Source organism: Patiria miniata, unplaced genomic scaffold (genome assembly GCF_015706575.1).
Source record: "Patiria miniata isolate m_02_andy unplaced genomic scaffold, ASM1570657v1 HiC_scaffold_26, whole genome shotgun sequence".
NCBI classification, from domain to species: Eukaryota; Metazoa; Echinodermata; class Asteroidea; order Valvatida; family Asterinidae; genus Patiria; species Patiria miniata.
The window spans coordinates 6,584,448-6,609,217 of NW_024037065.1; the positions used below are offsets into that span (position 1 = coordinate 6,584,448).

General features: G+C 40.8%; 1 protein-coding gene across 1 annotated transcript in view; it reads left to right on the forward strand.

Moving 5' to 3' along the window:
- Positions 1-2,826: 2,826 nt before the first annotated feature.
- LOC119733921 (proteasome maturation protein-like) overlaps positions 2,827-24,770 on the forward strand; it is a 54,326-nt gene continuing 32,382 nt past the window's right edge. The window contains exon 1 of the mRNA XM_038207284.1: positions 2,827-2,921. Within this exon, the coding sequence (XP_038063212.1) occupies positions 2,827-2,921 (95 nt within the window). The remainder of the gene's footprint in view (positions 2,922-24,770) is intronic.

The window sequence follows — 24,770 nt, forward strand, 5'->3', positions numbered from 1 at the left end:
ACTAATTTAAATTTTCCAATGGTGCGTCTTAAGACGCACCGTTGGAAAGGCCTTCTTTCGTTGATTACTTCAAAATGATAGCTTGCCAGAAAGAATAATTTCAAAGGGAGTTTAGTCAACTTACTATCTTTCAACCAAGTATGTTTTTTTTAAATAATACGTCAGTTACTTTTTCGGATGGCTGCAAATGATGGACTATAGCTTTAAGGGGTACCTTCAGGCAAATAAAGACTGCCAAAAGAAGAAAAGAAAGTCCTCATTCATTGGAGGGGTCATAATTTTGAATCTGATCGTCTTATAATGACGTCATTTATATACGGGGTGAGTAAAAAAAACCCGAATGTCAGGACCATTGTTTTAGTGAATTTCTGCATGTAGCACTTTCAAAATCTAGGATATGAAAGCCCAATTCATTTGCTTTCTTTTAGTATAAGAATGACTCAAATCACTCATGTACTTTTCAAGCTACGGAGTTTTAAACACAACCACTGTTTTAAAGTTCTGTCCACCGATCACAAAAAGGTAAGTGTTCTTTCAGCAAAACGAAAGCAACAGGGATGTGTGTGAAATGTTTTCGTTTTGCTGAAAGAACAGACACCTTTTTTGTGATCCGTGGACAGAACTTTAAAACGTTGGTTGTGTTTAAAATTCAGTAACTTGAAAAGTACAATCTGATATGAACGATTCTTGTACTAAAAGAAAGCTTATGAATTGGGCTTTCATATCCTAGATTTTGAAAGTGCTGCATGCATGACTTCACCAAAACAATAGTCCCGACATTCGGGTTTCATTTTTTTTTTACTCACCCTGTAGACCTTTGGGGAATGTTGTTACTAATGGCTTAAAGATAGTGCCATTTCTATCTTTAACCCTAACTCCCTAGTGTCTTTTACTAGGAATGGACCAAGTCCACCAAAATCCATCACTGACCCTGCTTCACATAATGCTTTGGGACCAAATCTTTGGGACTGAAATCCACCACAAGACCACTACTACTATAGGTGGATTTTGATGGACATTGTACTCATGGCTTGCCTACCAAAATCCCCAAAATGGGGCAATGGATTTTGATGGATTTGGGAAGGTTAGGGTTAAACCAAGGATGCTTTTCAACAATAATTTCATCAGTGACTTTCTGGATAACTGCAAATGATCTACTCTATACCCTTAATGCGGCCGAAACTGGTCACCAAATAAGCATGTAACCTAAGCTACTTTTCCTTGCAAAGGGGCATACTGCATAGACGCTGGGAGTGATTCAAAGCAAACTCTATTTCAGGAAACCGTTTGCGGTTGATGAAAGATGGATTAAGGAGTACTACAAGTTCCCTCCACTCCCCCTATCTTTACCCCAAGGGGGAAGGGGGAGGGTCCAGAGGATCAGTGAACTACCCCCTTGGAAAGAAAGTGTTTTTGAAGAGTTCGGTCGCGGCACAAACTCTGCAAATGGCGAGTCGCAGGTGCGTCACGGGAGTGTGACTAATAAATGTGTCCCTCGCAAACCAGGAAAGGAGGAGCCAGTGACATTTTGACATGGCTGGAAATTGGCAACAGCTTTTTCATTTCCTTTCAGTCCCCAGCGTGAATTTGGATTTTTATTTATTTATTTTTTTTCCTTTTCGTTTCCTTGGAAGTTTGTCATCATCAAGTGCGCCAACTTTCGGTTCGTGGAAGGATTTTGATATCAGACAGCATTTCAGACAAAATTGAAGTTGAAAGATTGCAACCCAAATATACATGTGCATCTCATTGATAAAATGTACCCGAATGCGGAAAAGACATTCATCAAGTTTGTTGGGTGAAACAAATTTCTTGTGTCAGGAGAAGACTTCACTTTTGCTTGTAATAAATCTTAATTCTCACGAGGACAAAGTATGAAATGTATTGCCAGCAGATCTTTTAGAAACCACATTTTTTTTGACAGCCCGGTTGTCCGAAGGTTCGTTAGTCTGAAGGTTTGCTTGTCTGAAGGGTCATAAGTCCAAAGCTTTGTTAGTCCATAGGTTCAATAGTTCGAGGGGCCCATTATTCCACAAATAGAAAGTTAAATTCTTCTTCGAAACCAAGGCTCTAGGCCGACACTCGATCGTACTAAACGAGAAGACATTGCAATGACGTCCAGACGATATACAAATTCAAACACTATTCATCAAGATGACCCTAAGACCGATCTTAATTTAAGACAAGTTCAACCGCGCTGCTCAAGAAATGAGAAATTATGTTGAATGTATCTTTAACCAGTTCACGCCAGGATTATTTTGACACGAGTGGACTCAGGCACAGGAATGTTTTCACGAACCTCGATGCCAGACGGGTTCAGGCTGTCATTGGCAGGTAGCACACCCTGATATATCTGGCCTCGCAGCGAGCGAGCGGGTCGCAGACAGATATTTCAGGCCTCGCTCATCGCGTGTTTATCTGTCATCCGTTTCAAAGACTGCAAAATCTTTGCGTGTATACACATCATCCAACATGAACTGGTTAAGTTGGGTGAAATCGGTCCTATAGAATGAGTTGCGAGATAAGACGAGTTAGAGTTTTGTAAAATCAGCCCCAGTCAAGGTAAAAAGAAAAAACTCAATTTAATAGGTCGCCCAAATGTGCGTTTTACTTGAAATACTCCATACGTGTACATGTATACATCATTGACAGTCTTTTCCAATTCAGATTTTTGAAGCAGATAGGAATGGTTAGAAATCATGGGCCAAACTTCAGAAACGTTTTCCAATGTGTCTGCAGTGCAATTAGTGTGAAATTGCTCTCTCAGTTTTTTTTCTGGTTCTGTTTTGCTTGTTTCACGTCTGCAGAACTTTAGAAGAAAAAAAAATGGCAGACCAAGGATTCAGCGCCCAGCCGGTCGGAGCTGTTGAAGTAGCACATGACAGCAAGAACTACGGGGCACCAGACCTCATGCTGAATGGGTGAGTGTTTTTCCTCCTCATTTCTCAGATTAAGTAATAAAGAACAATACCACTTTGTGTAGAGCCTTATTGCCCCAAAAAGTTAGTGTGTACAATAGGTTCATGTACATTTAACATTACGATTTGCGGTTACACACCTATGTTCCGACACACCTATGTTCACACAGTCGTGTTTTACTATACGCCTGAGGACAACCTATTGTGTTTCCCTTTGTCCCTGTACTTTAACACTTTCCCATAGACTAAGCACGTAAACGTACGATCGAGGACCGTTTCCAATAAAAGACCCAATGCCCGGGGACTGAAAGGATCTTTTGTTCTCCCTTTGTGTGTCGGTCCTCGGGGGTTATGTAGAACAGTACACACATACCTATTGGGTGTGTTCCGACACACCTATCGGCATGTTCCGACACACCTATATTCCGATTGCACATATTCCTATCCCCAACCCAAAACTAACCCTAACCCTAACCAGGAGTAACACAATCTTATGTGCAGCTTGTCGGAACATACCGGTAGGGGTGTCGGAAGATACGCGGTCTTGTATAAGCGGTCACAGCTGGTCTGTTTTACGTTTACTTACCTTTGTATTTTAAAATATTGTATATTTCTATATTTACTTGTCATTTTTTGTTTGTAATTTCATGCTGATTTTAAACTTATTTTTTTCATTTTTCTTGTTAATTCTAATAATTACTTTGTGTTTAAAGGGATTTTCTATATGTTACTTTGTAAGCGCCCTGGAGCATTGTTTTTTCGATGGATTGGGCGCTATATAAATCTTTGCTTATTATTATTATTTGCTTATTAAGATAGGGGTGTCGGAACATAGAGCAATCACCGTACTTGCACAGTTATAGATTTTTGGGATTATTCGGGAAGGTTGTACCTACCGGTACTGCGGTACATGTGCATGTGATATGTAAAGTGCCAAGGGTATTCGGTAACTCGTGTGTAGTCCCTACAGTTACGAAACAAGCATCGGTATGTGTGTTCATGTATGCATGTACATCATGTGTGTCATGTCAGAGTTGTAATGACTCGAGTCAATGACTCGACTCGAGTCCGACTCGAGTCACAATTTTTGGTGACTCGACTCGACTCGAGTACCTAAGGGTAAATGACTCGACTCGACTCACTGCGAGTAAATGACTCATCAGAAGACTCGACTTGACTCAAGCGAAGGCTAATAAGACTCGAGTCCCAAAAATAAAAGTGCAACTTTGCGAAAAGTATTTGCAATGACTTACGGTGCAAAATTTATGCTCACTTTACTTTGCGAATAGCAGTCATGTACAAATATACAACGTGTCACAGACTCCCATCTCATGGTTCTAGAACGCACAAAATACTATCCAGGAACCAGATTTTTAAACACATTTTCTAATTCGCTGTTTTATCATTGGTTTTGGGCGATTTCTTATAAAGCTCTTGGATTCGAATGCTGGCTAAACTTATGGCCTCCTTTTATAATTTTGGTATATACCGGTAGTGTTCAAATAATCGTGACTCGAATTGACTAGAGCTAAATATTTGACTGGACTCGACTCGACTCGACCTTTTGACCTAATGACTCTACTCGACTCGAGTCACTTCTTTAAAATGACTCGACTCGACTCGAGTCACTTCTTTAAAATGACTCGACTCGACTCGAGTCACTTCTTTAAAATGACTCGACTCGACTCGACTCGAGTCACTTCTTTAAAATGACTCGACTCGACTCGAGTCACAAAAATCAGTGACTCATCGTTACAACTCTGTGTCATGTGCACGTTCTTGAAACATGGATCCGTCTTTCCTTTGTCTGAAAAAAAAAATCCAGAAGCATCATTCAACAGGTCTACACGTACATTAACATGTTAATTTGGAAAAACCTTAATACAAACATTTATTTAAACAAAACACATTAGAAATGGAAGGGAAAAATTATCAGTTTCAATGTAGTAAAGAACTCAAAGCAATGTATACTCAGTGTGTTTAAATGTTGGTGAAGGGCAAAACCTAATTTGATTTATATCACCCCGACGCAAAATTGCATCTTATAATAACTCTAAGCAACACAGCGTGCAGTGAGTTGCTAAACCCGTGCAACATGCGCAACACGTCTCCAAAGTGTCGTTTTTGAGTCACCGGTAACCCATCAACGGTTGGCACGCATACTGCATATATATCACGGCCTGTCTTATGTCACAGACAGGGTAGCGGGGGACCGTTTGATGGGCCACATCCTTGGACAGGTGCGCTGTGACGTTTTGACGGGATCTTTCATTACTTCGTTGCTTGCGCAGAGTGTTTGTCAATGAAATGGCATGAACTACGTGTGCATTTGCACTCCCTTAAAGGGACGTGATTTCCAGCACTGGTTTCATACCACTGAACCATCCACACGCAATCTTTAACTTGATCTCTGTAAGTGTTGGTTTGATTTTCAAAAGGGTTTCGAAATTATTTGTGTTCAAATAAAGGCATGTCAAAAACAAACTCAACCAATTTTAAGGAAAATCAATCATGAGCATTTCTAACAATGTGGAAATGCATCATGTTCTTGATGTGACGATCTCATTGGCTTTTACTTTCTGTGTTACCTTTTCTTTTTGATCCACGTAGACTACACCTTAAATGAATTCACGATGTTGTTCTTCGTTTCAAGTTCAACGTTTTTTTTTTTTTTTAAATCAACTGTTTTTTTATATTATTTCAACAGCTTGTTGACGTGACTTTGCATCTGATGTACCGCATCATCTTTTTCCCTTGAAATCGGTTGAGTTTGTTTTCGACACGCCTAGCGCCTTTATTTGAACACAAAGAATTTTAAAACTCTTTGAAATGTCAAACCAATACTCACCAGGGATAAAGTTAAGATTCCAAGCTTTAAAATCGTATATAAATAATGGTGGTACTTGTTTCCCCACCGACGCTGAGCCTCGCAAAAATAAAGTTTCAGGTACCGGTAGTTGGGACGCGCTGTATAAGATTTGAAAAACACATTTTCAGGTTTATTGAGTGAACTGCTAAGAAGTTCCTTCACGGATATTACATAATGCTGGAAATGACCTGGCCCGACTTCCAGTGTATATATTGGAAATTGGCTTATTTCTTGTTACAGGATGCTCATGCAACAACTCCCATTAAAAAAGATCTATCGATATAAGAAATGCTTAAAGTTTACTTTTATTGCACCTGAGAGAGAAATTAAAGTACAGGATGTGTGCGTTTCATCATCTTTGAATCTCTGGTGACTTATTTGTGACACGGGAGCCAGACTGGCTTTTCATGGAAAGTGAACAGAGGTCAGGGGCAGACACCTGGACTTAAAAAAGTCAACAGGTGTCCAACGTTACACCTTTACTCAGCAAATTACACCTAGGTTTAAAAATAGTGGTGTGCATCGGAACCGGGTACCCGAGTACCAGACTGCCGATGTCAAAACCGGTTCCAGATTATGGGATTGGGGACCCCTAACCAACTTTACCTGTTACGTAGCGTAGTAACTTTTCAGACAATGAAAAAGAAAGGTTTTGGATGCTATTTGTGGGAATTTTCAAAATGAAAACCAGGCTACATTGCAAATCACAACGCCCTTTAGACAACATCCGGGATTGGAATTGTGGGTTTGGGTTTCTTTTACATCTTAAAGATATAGTCCATCATTTGTAATTTGTGCATTTTGTTCGTTTGAAGCAACAAAGTGTTCAAAATCTAATGAAGGATACTGAACAACTAACCTGATGAAGTTTCAGCTCAGCTTCAGCTGTATATTCCGAGAAAAACAGCATTCTAGGATCTCAATTTCAAATCAAAAGTTGCTGAATCGTGTTTTGAATTGTTTTGAATTGCAGCTATACGCGATGTCGCGCACTGATCCGACGAATTATAGCAACCGCACGCGCCTGGGCGTCGTGCCAAGGCTTGCGCGCGCTGTGCCGAATAACAAAACGAACTACTAATTTAAATTTTCCTACGGTGCGTCTTAAGACGCACCGTTGGAAAGGCCTTCTTTCGTTGATTACTTCAAAATGATAGCTTGCCAGAAAGATTAATTTCACAGGGAGTTTAGTCCCCGTACTATCTTTAAACCAAGTATGTTTTTCAACAATAATACGCCAGTTACTTTTTCGGATGGCTGCAAATGATGGACTATAACTTTAAACATTACATGACAAGATTGCTGTTATGAAAGGGAGTAGGTCATTGGTAATACCGGTACAGTAACTTAAAAAAAAAAAAAGGGTAGATACCGAATCAATGAGAAAACCGTTTCTAAACTAAGTGAAGAATTATGGACCAGTGGTTATTTTCATGTGAAATTATTCTGCCTGAAATGGTATCGTTCTGAAGAAAACAGCCATTGAAGGTGGGTTTAAAAAAAAAAAGTGCCTGCACTGTTTTTTACATGCACTGGCAATGGGATTCCGTAACCAGACCAAAACGAATTGTGGGTATATTTTATCTGTTGTCTCTTCATGCACAAAAGCCATTGAGCTCAAAACTTCTTCAGGTTTGTTATGCACCCTACATGTACTTATTGTTGTTTGAAATGAAAAAAAAAATGCATAAAGAGCATGATCCTATGGTATGGACACAGTGTACCGTTAAAGGTACAGTAACATCATTTGCCGCTATCCAAGAAGTACATGTAACTGACAACATTATTATTTAAGAGCTTATTTTAAGCATACTTCGTTTAAAAATAGTAATAACACGAAAATCCCTGTGACATTATTCTTTCTGGCATGCTGTCATTTTGAAGAAAACAATATAAGAAGGTCATTTCCAAATATGCGTCTGAAGACGCAATTTTGGAAGTTTCCGTTAGTAATTGGTTTGAATTTGGCGACTGGTGCGCCCAATCGTTGACACGATGCACACGCACGCGCGATTGCTACAATTCGTCGGTTCAGTGTGTGACATCGCCTAACTGCCATTGGCTAAATGAGAACGTGTCCCAGATGCTGGTTTCTGGTGAAATTCAAAACATGACTCGGGAACTTTTAAGTTGAAATCAGACCCTCGAATATTATTTTCTTGGGAATGTACAGCATTCACTGAGCTGAAAAGTTAATCTGGGGCCAATTTCACGGCGCTGCTAAGCACAAAAATTTGCCTAGCACAAAAAAAGTCTGACTTATAAAAGCAGGTTACCAGCCAAAACTCCACTTGATGTATATTGCTCGTGATTAGTATTCAGCTGTTGTTTGCTTAGCATGAAAATAACATGGACTTTTTGGCTGATAACCTGCTTCTATAAGCCAGACTTTTTTTGTGCTAAGCAAATTTTTGTGCTTAGCAGCACCGTGAAATTGGGCCCAGGTTTAAGTTGTTAAGCTCTTTTCTTTAGATTTTGAGCACTTTTGTTGCTTCAAACAAACAAAAATGCATAATTGACAAATGACATAGTCGACATTTAAGCACTACACAAGGTGCTCAGCAATTTTTTGTGCTTAGCAGCACCGTGAAATTGGGCCCAGGTTAGTTGTTAAGCTCTTTTCTTTAGATTTTGAGCACTTTTGTTGCTTCAAAAAAAAAAAAATGCACTATTGACAAATGACTACTCTACCTTTAAGCACTACACAAGGGGTAGTGCATGAATATTTTGTGAGTTTTATGACAGGGTTTGATTCAGTGCCCAAGGATAGTACCTACCCAGTTGGCACGTGGCCAGAAAATTGCAGACTCGTGCACCGATCAACTCAAGGGCCAGGTCAGCGGTGTATACTACAGGGAGCGTTGGACGCCAGGGTGTCAGGTTTCATGGAGGGGGGAGGGGGGGGGGGGCAGAGGAGTGATGGGGATCTTTGGACTTGCTGGTGTCAGCTGGGAGGGGAACCAAGTTCACCAGGTCTGGTTTCCTGAGAGCTCTGTCGTGATAGATGATTGTGCATCCAGGTTTTGACTGAAAGCCTGTTTTTTATTTAGAGTCTTTTTTTTTTCTTTGGGGGTAGTTTGTGAACAGGAAGGCGCATGTACAGGAAATCAGGGTTACACATTGGGGACATAACATTTTGTGTGGCTGCTGCTGTAAATACTGTTGGAGACTGTCAAGTTGGCCTAGATCTGTAGTTGGCAAGTTATCCATGGTCCTTGTGTACCGGTACATGTACACGGTAGGCTTACATACATGGCTGCCAACTTTGAGTAAGAGCTGAGGGTGAGAATTTGGCGTCGGAGGTTGATCAGAATTATCATGCTAATGCGAGCGGGAAGCGCGAAGCCCTAACGGCGTGTGGTTCGGGGCGTGGTTCGGGCCCGTGTAAGGACCCGCAAAATGTTGGATACTAGACACTCTGTGGTGCGATCTGAGGCAATTTCTGACCTTTTTAACCAATTTTTTTTTTAGCAGAAGATCATCATTTCAACATCTTTTTCAAGTTTGGAGTCAATTTTAAATTTGTTTTTTTTTCAGGGGTGAAAAATCCTGTGTGTGTGTGAGAGCATGAGAATAACCTGAAATGCGTGGGTCTCGTGCTCAATGTGTGAGAGTGGGCAGGCCTTACTGCCTACATATATCATCAAGATGATTGGTTACTCTCTAGATGTTAGTCCAGTACAAACGCCCCTGGAAGCCAACCTCGATCTTGCTGCGCCGTGTTGTTTCCCATCATGCCTTGTGCGATCTTAACCCCTGGAATTGTGTAATTTAAATGTGCCAAATAGTGACACATTTAAATAAGGACTACAGTTGATGTATTTAACGTGTGACGCAGTGCTTAACATTTTGAAAGTTTTTCTTTTTGGAGAATCAATCCTTTCGAACATGCGATTTCAATGTCAATTATTTAGCAATGATTTATATTAAATGTACGTACCTCAACTTCGCGTTATTTAGCAAGGACTTAATTGTACTAAATGTGTCCTCGAGTCACCATAATTGACGCAGATAACGCTTGCAACGCGCGCGCGTTGTCCAACGCAAATTGAATGTGAGTGCGTCAAAACATATCCTCATCATTTTAGGGGGTCTGACGATACCAACCTCTTTCGTCCCTTTACAACACAAGATGCAGGTTTGTTTCCAGGGCGAAAAACGAGGCTTCCTGAATACATATCCTACAGGCATCGCGCAGTCTTGAAAAAATGTTCGTGACGTGACGTTCAGGAGATAAGGCGTGCAGTCTTCGAAATACGCGCACAGTATGCTCTGAATAGCCGGGTCAGCATACTTTACGTATTCCTCATGGCCAGGGGTTAGTGAAGGAACGCGCACACGCCCATGTAGTCAAGGCTACCTGGAAACGTCCATTCTGTTAATTTTCTCAAGTTCAAGGGTTAGTTTTACTGGTTAACTTGCTTATATTCAGTTATTTTTTAAAGAAAGTCATTGTGCTATTATGGACATTGTTAGTCATTTTAATATTCTTCATAGCAAAGCATTATTCAGTGAAATTAGGAAACAACAAATGTCATGTATGTTATGATGAAAAAGGATACCACGACCAGTGAATGTAGATGTGTGTTTAGGCCTACACTGTACATGTACATGTGTAGATTCCCAGCTCGGTTACTTTTGCTATGGTGTTGGTAAACATTTTTCTTGAGTCAAAATTGTCTTGGTAAAATTAGTTCAATGCGAACATGGCCTTTATAGATACATGTAATTAAGTAATTTTTGGATGGTCTATTCAAAACCAGGGGCGGTCTATTCAGAAAAACCATATCGAATATTCAGTGGATAATCGAATATTTGGATATTCAATATATAAATGTATTTAGCACAGCCCTAACATACATGTACTTGATCCTAATATTTTCTACGCAGTTATGTGTTTCCTACCAACAGCCAACCTCGGGTGAATTTCTAGAACTGCTAAGCACAGTACTTTTGCTAAGTGCAGAAAATACTTGCTTTATAAGCTAAAAATAGGTTCACCACACAAAATGTCATGGTCTACATGTAAGGCTCTTGATTGGTACTTCGTTTCATTTTGCTCAGCACAGAATTTTACTTCGAAATATTTTCTGCTTAGTACCATAAATCTGCTTATCAAATTCATGAAATCGGGACTGGGTGAGCAAGTTCCACATGCAGCACCCCTTTGCCCCCATTACTGGGTCACTGCCCGAATGCCCATCCCTATCCCCTTGCGCAGATGGGATACCCATAGAGGGCAGTGTACCCCCCCCCCCCCCCTCTTCAAATATCAGCTGAATATCAAGGATCTGTTGATCCAGGGGATTACATGTCGCTGCTGCACCAGACATGGTCCTTGAGGATTTGAGGTCTGAACTTCTCACCCCTCTCCGTTTCTCGATGATGGTTTTTCTCCAACTAACATCTGTATTTTGTATGGACTCCCCAGATTTTTTTTGTGGGCCAAAAAATTGACCCAACTTTGAAAAGTGAACTACAGACTCTTCAACGAGTTTGCCGTGGTCCAGTAGTTACAGCGTGCAACTCATGCAGAAAGCAGACATTTTTGACCAGTTACCGGTACTAGGAAATGTGCTTTAAGTCAGAAACTGCCATTTTGCAATTGAGTGGGACCAGGCAAAAATTCAAAGGGGCGGCTTATTTTGTTATAATACAAATAATGAATAGTTATGAGTGCAATGGTAAGAATAATTTCAGGAGGTGACAGAGACCGGTAGAAAGTTCCAAAATTGCAAACAGCCACAATCTGCCGAATTCTCCGTTAGCCTTACATGTATTCTTGAATGTGTTCCTTGGAGGCGTGACCACTGTCTCAATCCTGCAAAATCCTCCAGCGATCACTGTCGGTATGTTGAGGCAGAGCCAGTGACATCCTGGAGCAGTGCGGAGGATTTCAAGTATAATCTAGGCCTAAATTTATGCACGGCTGAGCATAAACAACACAAGCTTGACATAGTGCATCCTGCTAAACAAGCCACACATTTTTGCCATAATGGCCTCAATCCTGCAAAATCCTCCATTTTGCAAAGAGGATTTTGGAGGATTTGGGACAGTTAGGGTTAAAATGAGGCGTGCAAGCATTTTGGTAATCCTATTGGTTGAGGGACCCTGGAGTGCATGCATACTACATTGTGCTAGAGCAGGACACCTCAGAAAATGACTGTCGCCGAATCAGTCTGTAGCATTTTGGCTGGCGACCTATTTTTGCTTAGCAAATATTTTCGGTAAATACTAAGCCAAACCTCATGCTTAAGCAGCCTCACAAAATTGGCCCCATTTGTGTTGAAGCAGTCTATCTGGACATGGATTGTGATGGAGACTCCCTTACCGTCAACTGGGCCATCTTCCCCTTGTTCCCTGCTCCACACTCCCTCAGGGGATGGGCTTTAGCAAGATATACAGATGTAGCCTGTCAACGGAACCAGCCTCTGAACAACAGTAACAGGTGGGGACCAGACCAGAGTATCTAGGCGTCAACCAGACATCACATGCCATATAGATTATTGGTCACATCCAACAGTGGGTGCACGCGATGAAGCTTATTTTGGAAGGCCCTGATAAGCTTCTTCTTTTTTTTGGCTGAGGAAGAGAGACAGAAGGGGAAGCCAACTACAAGGATATGGGACAGGATGCTGTTACAGTCTTGTTGAAAGCAACTGAAAGAGGTTGGAGCCTGTGCTAGAATAATACCAATAGATGGTGCTGTGTGACCACTTTTGAGATCCCCAGTGCAGTGGGAGGGACACACAACGTACGCTAGCACTCTTGTTTTACTATACTCCCGAGGACAATGCTTTGTGTTTTCTTCTGTCCCTTTAATGTAAGACTAAGCACACTCCTTTTGTAACCATTGAGTGGCTAATTCTGCATGGAGTCTGCAGAAAATGACAACCTTTAATATTGCGGTGTGCACATGGGGGATGTCAATTTTGATATGGGATTGTACCCTTGGGTTGTGATTTTTGGAAGCGCTGTTCAAGAGCTTAAGACCACCGTGCTTGAATTATTCACTTATTCTGGAATTTAGGAAATCAAACAGGCTGTGGTAGGACTTGAACCCTTAACCTCCTGCTTATAAGACATTAAATACTTGAGCGGGGGACCTGTTCCACCGTGCCTCCCTTGCAAGAGGTGTGGCACTAAGGAGGGGGAGGGGCAACACTAGGCTGGAGGGGTGTGGCACTGCACAAAGTGGGAGGGATACGGCACTAAGGGGGAGGGGTGCAGCACTAAGGAAGAGGGTTGTGGTACTAAGAAGGAGGGAGGGGGCTGATTTTTGAAAGGGGGCACTCTGTTGCTTTTGGACTAGAAGCTCATTTTAGTCTTTCACAACAAATACTTGAGCCGAGTATGACCACCATGCCTTCCTTAGTTGCAGGACTGGTCTCTGGTTTTGTCCACCAAAAATATCTTTGATATCCCGTATTTATACATACATGTACACATGTACATGTACCTGAGACAGTTTACCCATTCCTAGTGGTCGAGGGCTTGTCATGTGGGTGGTTTTAAACCTCCGGTAAAACGCTGCTGTGTTCTGTGCCACATCGTGCAGGGGACAGGGGGACATGTACCCCCCACTTTTTGAAGGGTGGGGGACACAATATCAAATGTCCCTCCCCCCAAGATTTTTGAAATTGTGTCTCATTTACGGCCCTATTATGTACTACAATCCTTTGCTTAGAAAATATTGGTTAAAGTGGTCAGAAATTGCCTCAGATCGCACCACAGAGCATTTAGAATCCAAAATTTTTCGGGGCCCTTAAGCGGGCCCCGAACCCTATGCCTTTAGCTGAGAAAACCTCTAAAATTATGTTTAAATTAATATCTTTTGCTAAGAAACTATTGGTTAAAGTGGTCAGAAATCAGAGCATCTAGAATCAATTTTTTTCGGGGCCCATAAGCGGGCTCCGAACCACACGGCTATAGCTAGCTCAGAATACTGGTAGCTGATTCAATGACTCCAACCTTGAAAACGATGTTCAAATAATTATCTTTTGCTAAGAAGTAGTAGTTAAAACATGGAAGAAAGTGGTAAGTAATTGCCTCAGATCACTCCACAGAGCATCTAGAATCCAAATTTTTTGGGGCCCTTTAGCAGGCCCCGAACCCCACGCTGTAAGGGCTTTGCGCTTCGCGTTCGCATCAGTTCTGATCAAGGTATGTCCCCCCCCCCCCACACTTTTGAGAAGCGATTGACGCCCCTGGTGCAGTATGTGCCGCGCTCCTATTTCCATATTAAGAGATTTTTAGCACTACACGTGCGAGGCACATATTGTACCATAGACATGGCCAGAGGGGTGTTTAAAACCAACCAAAAGTTTTACGAAACTGATAAGCAGAAAATATTACTTAGCAAAGTAATGTACTAAGCAAAAAAATAGCTTGGAACCAGCCACAAGCAGTATACAATGCATGCCATTTTGGCAGGTACCCGTTTCTTGCTAAGAAAATAAATTATGTGCTTCACAAGTTTTCATGTTTAGCATGTCTATATAGGCTGTCATTCTTTGCAGTATTTTTACAATCACAATAGTAGTGTCTTAAGTTTAGTTGTCACCCCACCCTCTCTGGAACATGCCTCCTTTGAGCCAGCTGTGATCTAGCATTGTTGGCTCAGAGTGATTGGAGTGTTGTCGGAATTTGCTGGAGTCAGAATTGGACAGGACGGGATTTGTGGCACAGATTGTCTGCTCTGAAACACTCTCTCTCACTGGTGTCAAGTTGTGTAGGAGATGATGTCTTCATATTAGGCTGTGTAACATGTGGTTAGATCTCAGAGCTAGGTTATGTGTCTTGTGGTTAGATCTCAGAGCTAGGTTACGTGTCTTGTGTTGTGTTTCCATAACAGTCAAACGACATCCTTACTTGTCAATGGTCTTCAATTTGCAGAGAGGGGGCCTTTTTATAGAGGGGCACTAGGTCTTAAACTAAAAATCAAGAAATGGATATTAGAAACATTTTCTTGCCATACTCCCTAGAAAAAGAAAGAAGTTTATTTTTCTTATCCAAAAAAAAAGAAAACTAGTTTTTGGCAGTGTATGATCAGAATGTATACTGGTAGTTTATACCAGAATGTGTGTTCTGCATTATTCCTACAAATGTATTATTAGGGAGACACGTTAGCGTAGAAAATTCGGTAGTAGGGGGAGACGGGCTGAATAGGGAGACACCTACATGTAGGTGTCTCCCCATTGGCGCAGCCCCCCTTTAGAGACAAAATTTTGCTGTCGCAATTGGGTTATATTTGTTGCTCGTAGTCTAATTAGTAAAAATACTGAAATTTGTGGAAAAAGGACCAGAGAATATCGGGTTAGGGCACATTTAAGTCAGAAAATTTTTGTGCACAAGTCTATGGGAAAGTCTCCCTATTACCCCATTGCCGGTAATTATTATTATTATTATTATTATCATTAGTATTGTTATTATTATTTATTCATGCCACTTAAAAAAATATACACATCACAATCAAGACGGGCATTGGAAAAACAAAAGCAATACAAATCACTATGGTCGAGGACCTGTCATTACAATAAGAAAGCCACTTAAATTCCCCAACTTTTTTTTGTCGTTTGTATCATTCATACATGAACAGATTGTTTATCTCAAACATCGTGAATGATCCCACTCTAGTTATCCGTTGACATGTACAGAGTGCAGACATCCCCCTAGATGTCCCCCATGGCCCCCTACATGTCCCTCTTGTTATTAACCAGTTCTTACTTTTCGATCTCCATATAGCCATCTGGTGAGGATGAAATGTAATCTATGAAGTTGCCCGAAGGTTAAATATGATATTTATGGTACATGTGGGATATTTTGATTTTGAGAAGCCATCTCTGCCGCAAGTCTGGCAGATGGTCCCATTTGGGGCATTGAACCCAGAAAGGATTGGAAAGGGATTTGAAACTTTGGGGGCTCTGTTGCAGTGGCTGTTTAGGTTTGGAAGATCCCTGACAATCGGTTGGTTCTTTTTGATTTGTCAGAAGAAATGCTAGCCACTCACATTGATACTTTCTTGATCTGTTGGAACTATGAGATAAACAAGTCATACACATTGGATCTTTCCTGATTTGTCAGAAAACATGCTAGCCACTCACATTGATTCTTTCTTGATCTGTTGGAACTAGAAGATAGGCAAGTCATTTGCATTGAGTCTTTCTTGATTTATCAGAAGACGTGCTAGCCACTCACATTGATTCTTTTTGGATCTGTTGGAACTAGAAGATAGGCAAGTCATTCACATCGGTTCTTCCTTGATTTGTCAGAAGACGTGCTAGCCATTCACATTGATTCTTTCTTGATCTGTTGGAACTAGGAGATAAACAAGTCATTCACATTGGATCTTTCTTGATTTATCAGAAGACGTGCTAGCCACTCACATTGATTCTTTTTGGATCTGTGGGAACTAGAAGATAGGCCAGTCATTCACATTGGTTCCTTCTTGATTTGTAAGAAGACATTCTAGCCACTCATATTGAGTCTTTCTTGATCTGTTGGAACTAGAAGATAGGCAAGTCATGGACATTGGTTCTTTCTTGTATACATAGATTCGTTCTTGTATCTGTTGGAACTAGAAATTAGGTACACGAAAGTCATTCACATTTGTTATGCTTGCCACTTATCTTCACTCTGTAGTTCTTGATCTTTTGGAACTAGAAGATAGGAAAGTTATTCACATTGGTTCTTTCTTGATGTGTCTGAAGATGTGCTAGCCACTGCAAAAATTCCATGATTCTCAAAAGTGACAGTACACCAAGTGTCATTATTTCACAGGTTGCTTGAGACTATTATTCACTAATTTGGTAGTTTTGTTTTGGGATGTTTGCAGATGGTACCTCTAACTTCCCCAAAACATTTGTGACAGAGCTTTGTAACAGAAAAAAAAAATGAAATTTGACTCTTTTTTTGGAAGTGAGATTGTTTGTGTAGTGTTTAATTGTTAGGCTTTACACGTTATAAGTAACTTTCCATCACTGCTGTCCTTTCTTGTGATTATTCATTTCAACTTTGATGATGTGGTTCAAACAGAACATCGTGCTTAACATGTAGGGCCTACAGTGTAGGCCTGATAAACTTGGATCTGTTTCTCGGTCATCTCAAAATACCTTTGGATGGGGTATGCTCACAACCGAAGATAAACTCTATAAACATGCATGCCTGTCGTCAGAATCTCACTTCCCACAAGCACAAAGGCCCTTACCCATCACTCTGCATAAAACAAGTTGTACATCACCGAAATACATGTACACTGTCAGGGAGGAACCGGTGTTGCTGTGCACCAGTCATTGCAGGAAACTTTTGCCTGAGAGGTGCAACTGAAAATTTATTACAGATTCACATCAGTGTGTCTTGTAACGGCCCCCAGGTTTTGCCAAAACACCTGGACAGTAAATATATTGCATTATAGCCCAGGTAATAGTTTTCATTGGATTATTTTTATCCTGCGTAATAGTAAACCTATTGCTGGTGGAACAGTGCCAGCAGGCAAGGTGATACTTCATGATGCTCGTAAACTACAATGCGTCACGGACAGGGGGGCTCTAGGGGGACAAAGGAGGTAATTACCAACTTCCTCAGGTCAGAGGGGTCTCTGGCGGAGGTCGCGAGCGGAGGGAGTAAGAGAGCTGGATTGATTTCTCAAGTGGTTGCAGCTTGGGGTATTTAAAGGGGGTGACCTGTTTGTGTCAGTCATAATCTGTGTGTATCGGCTGTTTGCTTTGGCGGAATTGCTCCCTGTGGTAATAAAAAAGTTGATGTGTAAAATGTATATTTTGTGTAGAGTTTGTATGGTGTTGTGATGCTTTGGTTTAGAGCTCATTATTTAAGCCAGTCCTTTGATGTTACAACCTTAACACGAATTTATACACCAAAAAAGCATAGAGAGCTAGTGAAGCTACATGTACATTAGTTTACATGTACATGTACATGTAGATTTATTAATTTAGTATTAAAAATAATTTATACCTGTATGAAGTGCATGTAACAGCACGATCGAAACCGGTACACGTACATTCCCCCCCCCCCCCTCCCGTTTGCCCGTAAGTCAGATGCATTCTGGTCATTATATAAATGTAGGGCCCAAAGTGTGGCAGTTTTCCTGACCCTGTTAGTCTGTTACTTCACGACTTTGTAATTTGCCGCTCAAGATATTATTAACCCTAGCATTCCCAAATCCTCCAAAATCTTCTTTGCAAAATATAGAGAGTTTGCAGGATTGAGGCTATTGTGGCAAGAAATGTGTGGCTGACTTCGGAGGATGCACTGTGTCAAGGTCTTGGGCTGGGCCTTGTTTATGCTCGGCTGTGCATGAAGTTAGGCCACTACTAGATTTTACTTACTTGAAATCCTCCACACTGCTCCAATATGTTACTGGCTCTGCCTCAACATACTGACAATGATTGCTAGAGGATTTTGCAGGATTGAGGCAGTGGTCACCCCTCCAAGGACCACATTCAAGAAATAACGGAGGATTTTGGAGTATTGAGACTGTAGCAATTATACATGGAGGATTTGGATTTGGGCAATTGGAGGATTTCGCAGGACTGAGGTTGCATCCCAGCAAAAATGCCTAGGGATTTAAGGTTAAGAGTGAGTTCCAACTATTCTCCTTTTTTGGGTAGATAGTTTGCTTTACATAATCAGTCTTAGGGGGAAAGGTATTAAAAAGTTTAAAGAATTCGCAAAATGTACCTGTCAGATTTAACAGGGGCAGGGAAACAGTGGTATAGAAAGACCCATTTATGTGTTGCCTTCCTGTCAACACAGCTTTTCCGGACGTGCATTCATAAACCAACTTCTGATTATTAAAAAAACAGACCCCATCAAGCTGTACTCTTTGCATTCAGTAAAAAGCTTTTTCTTAAAATTCAGTAACAGCACTTGAAACACACCAGATCTCCTGGTACATATCCCGTTGAACGCAAGCACGTGCTGTGTACATGTAGGGCCTACATGCCTCAATAGCATTAGATCTATACAGAGGGAGTGAGTTCACTTCCTTCACCCACTGCATTGTTACCCAGGTCCCCATCATAGGTCATTGTTTCGTGTGGCCATCAGGCTGTTCCGGTCAGTGGCTGAGGCAACTCCCCTAAGGATCTCCATCCTGTGTTTGTGTCTGCTCTAATTGCCTCCTTACACCGCTAGCCTTTTCCTTGTCTACTAATTTCCTCTTCAAGTCTTCCTTGTTGTTTTAATGAGGTGACCTGAATAATCATCAGCTTGAGAAAAAAAAAGAACGAAGGGGCAATTCTTCAAACATTTTAACTAAAATAATTGTTGGAGAAAAAAACAGTTTTTTATGTGATACAAATGATTATGATTCACTGAAGTGTTGCTAGTCAGTAAAGACACACATTTCTTAAGATGTTTCATAAGTTGGTCTTTCCTTGCATAAATTAGCATAAATTTAATTACAAAATGTCACACTCGTGACCGATCAAAATGTCACACGTGACCATTGAACAATCCCCATTTAGTAAAACTAAAGCAGAGGGTGTACATAAAATAAAATGCATTCTGTAAAAAAAAATCACGAATGACTAGTCTTACTCCAAAATTAGTATGGGTGTGTGTGTGTCCTTCGAACTTTGGAGAAAAGAATGAGTTTCCGAAATGGGCCCAATAACATTTTTACGTCTGACGTCAAACACGTGACCAAACTTTGATGACCCCTCCTAATATTTTGACACAATTTGTGAAAGTAGAAACTATACTCTGAGATAGGGAGTAAAAAGTACTAACCTGATGAATCAGTGAAAGTTTTTTTTCTCAATTAACAATGCCTTATGGCTACAAGCAATTTCTGTTGGTTTGTTGTTTTTTGGAAATGCATACAAAAAACATACATAATTTACATCGTTTAAAAGCTCTTTAACTGTACTGCATAATGACTGGATAACTTCCAACTTTCCACATGTTCTTAAGAAACAAAGTTGAAATTGTTTGATGGTTGTTGGGCATATTTCAGGGCTAGCACCTTTGGGCTGCAACAGCCACACAAGAGTTAATGAAGGACTTTGGCGATTTTCCATCGGACAAGAAAAATAAACAAATATTGTTGAAATTTCAGGTCTTTGTCCTTCAGAGATTCTCTCCTGTTTGTAGAATCTTTTGGAGTAGCTCCAGAAGTTAGTGTCCTTTTAACCCTGAATGGTAACGCTTTAGTAGTTGATTCATTTGTAGTCACACCTGTTGGAGTCATTAGGGGTTGTGGTGCAGGGACCAGGCAAAAGTTGTATGCGTTAAGGCCAAGTGTAAAAAATAAACAGTTTCTCATCTCCGCCCGCTTCCTTTTTCCCACCTGCCTCCCTTTTTTAATCATTATTTACATTTGCAATATCTTTTGTCTTTTTATTTGTTTTTAGAAAATGTTTGGCTTATTATATTATGGACGTTCGAAATAAGGTAGATAGGGTGATAGCTCCGTTGGACACAAAAGATTCAGCAGCCTCGACTCCATGGGCGCGTGTGCGTTCCTTCACTAACCCCTGGCCGTGATGAACACGTAAACGATGCTGACTGGCTATTCAGAGCATACTGCGTGCGCATTTTGAAGACTGCACCCCCTATAATGCACTCACGTGCTATGCACGTCACGTCACGTACGAACATTTCTTTTTCAAAACTGCGCGATGCCTGTTTTTCGCCCCCAAAAACTGTATCTTTGGTTCTAAAGGGACAAAAGAGGTAGGTACATTTAGTACAAGTCTTTGCTTAATAACGCAACGTCGAAACCTTATGTTTGAAAGGATTGATTCTTCAAAAAAACAACTTTCAATATTTTAAACATGGCGTTGCACGTTAGATACATCGACTGCGGTCCTAATTTAAATGTGCCATATTTTGACACATTTAAATTAGACAATTCCAGGGGCTAAGATCGCACAAGGCATGAGGGGAAACAACATGGGGCAGCAAGGTCATACCCATGGAAACGAGGATGAAGAATCAGCAAAAGAGTTGAGAAAAAAAGGTAGAATCCATCCGCCATCTTGGAAAATTGGCAATTTTAGCAATTTTTAAAAAGTTTTTATTAAATGGTCGCCGCTTTCCTTTTTTTCAAAGCCCTGATGAGAAACTGTTTTTTTCCCTGTTTACTTGGCTGTATACACCATAGTTACGGAGGAGAGTAGGGAAGGGGGGGGGGGTAACTTGAACAGGTATTAATAGACTAGGACTGGAAAATTCATCAACTTGTTTGTTGATGTCCAGTCTACCCCCATTTCTCTTTCTTGAAGTTGCATTTATCAGAAGTCCTCAACCTCCTGAACGCTGGAGGTTAACCCCAGACCTGGAGCTAAAATTTGATTAAGTGTGACTTGTATATACTCATACTGCACGTGCACTTTTTTCAGGTTAAAGGTGCATTGTATATTTGGCCAGATTTTACCATGTACTTACATACTACCGGTACGTGTCCAAAAAATGTCCTACTTTTGATCCAAAATAACTCTTGTTGTTTAGCTATTGAATTAAACCAAAATTTCAGATCATATGAACAAGGCATGACAAATTTTGTTGAGCGAGTTTCATCAGCTTTGTGCAAGTGGTTGAGATTTAAACGCCATACAAAAAAGTGGAGGACGCCTAGCTGAAAGTGGCAGATTTGAGTATTTTTTTTTTCGTATGGCGTTTTTGTTACCCACATGATGAGGTCTGGAGCTGAGATTGCCCAGATCCAATTTGGCTGACCGTTGGTCAGTGCTGGGGGCATGTCATTTGTCAGCTTGTGTTGGACTCTATAGGCCTGCTGCTGGGATGTTGGTAATAGCTTTTAATTGCATATCGGCAGAGTCTATGAAAAATGCACTGATCACAATTTGCCAAAGTCCGTAGAGATCGGCTACCACAAGACAATGTGTATGGACTCGAACAGTAGATGTTGTTTTGTGATAACTTTCAAGAGAGCCAACTGGTCGTGTAGACAGGCACACCATGTACATGTATAGTGCATAGTACTTGACTTATTTCATTTCGAATGTACACATACATGTAACTGCGGCATATTTGCATGTGTGTCTTGCCCTGTTGGTATTGTGTTCGAATGCTTGCTAACAAATGTGAAAATCTGACAATTGCTTGTTTTTTTTTCCAAATCATCATTTTCCAATTTGTTAGTGCTTTTCTGTCACATGAACATTTACAAAGCAGACTCTGTATGCTACAAAAAAAATTCCCATTGAAATTAAAGGTAATAAACAATATTTGCAAACATCAAGAACCAAAACTACCAAATTATTATGAAATACCGGTACCTTACTTGAATACAAGTGAATACATGTAATAGTCTCAAGCATCCTGTGAAATCATGGCACCTGGTGTGCTGTCATCTTCAAGAAAAGTGGAATTTTTGTATCAATTTCCAACGATGGTCGGCCAACCATCATTGAAAAAACAAACAAATTAGTTTTCTTCAAATACTGCCCCAAATTTACCAAATTAAGCAAGTCCACATTTTGTTGGCAATCCGTTACACACCCGTGAACAGGTGCAAGCCACCTAGTCCGGTTCCCCGACCTAACAATTCTCTGACGTCTATACATTTTTCTGTTTAGTCGGAAGTAGGGGCAGGGAACCAGACTACAAGAACAGCATTTTTTGCTTGGTTTTTCCAGCATCAATAAACACTCATCTTCAAACAGGTCAGTGTAACAGTATTTGCTGTAAAACAGTAACCCCCAAATCCATCTGTTTTTGAAAATTATACAAAAAACAAATGTTGCACATATTTCCTTTAACAGCAATAAAAAAAAAATTATACCAAAGACAGCGCAAAATATTGATGATCCGCAATTCAGTACTCCTAGTCTTCCCAAATTAGCCAGAGAGAGTAACATAATCCAAAGCACGCAACGTCCCCAATAAACCCAAACAACAACATTTACACTTTAAACAAAAACTCGCCGGCGGGGGTGCAAAATCCAGGTGGGCAGGGGCTCCGCGATCAAAACAGGAAAGCCCGTGAAGCAACATCCAACTCGAGGAACCTGTATTAAAAAGAATTGGATGAGACATCCTGCTTGAAAACGGGAGTAGAGGGGCGAAGAAGGACAAGTGTCATCATCAGGGTTGCTTCGCTTCACACCACCATCTTCCATCGTCAGTGCGTTTGTAGTCAAGGACTGTGTTGTGATTACTGATTCACTTGCTAACAAGGACTCGTTACTCTAGAGAGTTGGTGAAGACAGGTCCCTGGATGCCAGGCTTTAGTTTTTGGACCTTGAAGTGAGAATATCTGTGGGGTTTTTCATACCTTGTTTTGGATATGTATTCAATTCAATTCAAACGCATTATTTATCCTTAAAAAAGCAATTACATACAGTCGGACAGCTCACTATTAAGATCACTTAAAATTTTTGTACATGTAAAAAAAATGCATCAGAGGTTCAAACAATTACAAATACAGATTGAAATTTGATGTGAAACTATACTCTAAAATATTACTTATACTTAAAGCTGTCCTCGGGTCGACCTTGCGATGACACAGATCGGTAGGCCACTGACTTTTCAGGATCAAGCTGGGTCATGTTTCAATGTATGATGTGCAAAATCTGCTGTGATGTGGTCCATGGCATTTTGTTACCCTGAGAGACATGACTTGCACGCCCATCAAAACAAGGCACGCCTGGTACAGCTAGTCCCACAGTGCACAAATTTCTTTTCAGTTGATTCAGAAGAAATAAATTCACTGGAAGCCTTTTAATGTTATGGGGTGATCCTATACAATAGCACTGCCCGAGTCACAGGTGGCAGTTGGTCAGTGAGACTTGTTCAAAGATGACACTAGGCTATAGCCCTCCGTGACCAGCAAATTTGAGGTAAACAGGCATGCAACTTTTTCTCGGATCCGCTGATTTGTTTTTGACTTCTCATGAATGCCATTTCAGTCGATTCAGAAGGGTTTAATTCACTGGAGGCCTTTTCATGTATCTGGACTACAAAATGGGTCAAATTTTACGGGGTGATCCTATACAATAGCACTGCCCGAGTCACAGGTGGCAGTCGGTCACACTGATCTCTATATAAAGACTGGATAGCGGATATGCATACAACATTCACACAGTAGACTTTGCATATTGACCAATTCGCCCCCGGTCTCACAAAGATGGCCGCGTATAATACGAACGTTCTACGCGTTAATACGCGCGCGTTGTATCAACAGTTGACGCGCATTTTGGTCACGAACACATATTATGATGTTCTAAAAGGGACACATTTCCGTAGTGATTATTATTTCAAAACGCCGAAAAAGTTATATTTGCGGCATTTTAGTAACCACGACGTTAGAAAAATTGTAGTTAACCTTGGTCAGTGATGGTGGTCAAAATATAAGTCAAGTGAGCCGCGACGTTACAAAAGAAATCATGCTGTCTATAAAAACGACAACTTGTCATTTGTAGATCACCAGCCGGTCTCACCAATATGGCGTCAAATTCGTACATTGTGCGGCTCTTTATTAGCTATCCAGTCTTTATATAGAGATCAGTGGTCGGTCAGTGAGATTGGTACAAAGATGACACTAGGCTACCGCCCTCCGTGGCCAGCAAATTTGAGGTAAACAGGCATGCAACTTTTTCTCGGATCCGCTGATTTGTTTTTGACTTCTGATGAATGCCATTACAAATTGAAAAACACTGTACAAAGTCTTGTGTGGTTTGGAATTTTCTTTCTTTTTTTTTTGCTCTGAATTCCCATTTGCATGCCTGGGTAGAGCCATTGACAAAACTTCAAAGGAAATTGCAAGGGTCTACTACTACCAGAGTGGTCCATGAGCTGATAGATCACTACATCCCACCCTCCCATGCCCCCTGTAATTTGATGTCTCCTTGTTTTTCTTTGGGGGATCCGCCTTTGATCAATGGGCCCATCCTGTGGGGCCATAATTTTTGCTGGCAGCACCTTTATTGTGCGGTGAACACTTTGTCATGCTTTCCCAGAAGCCCTTTGTTTTACCTAAACACCTGCATAATAATTAA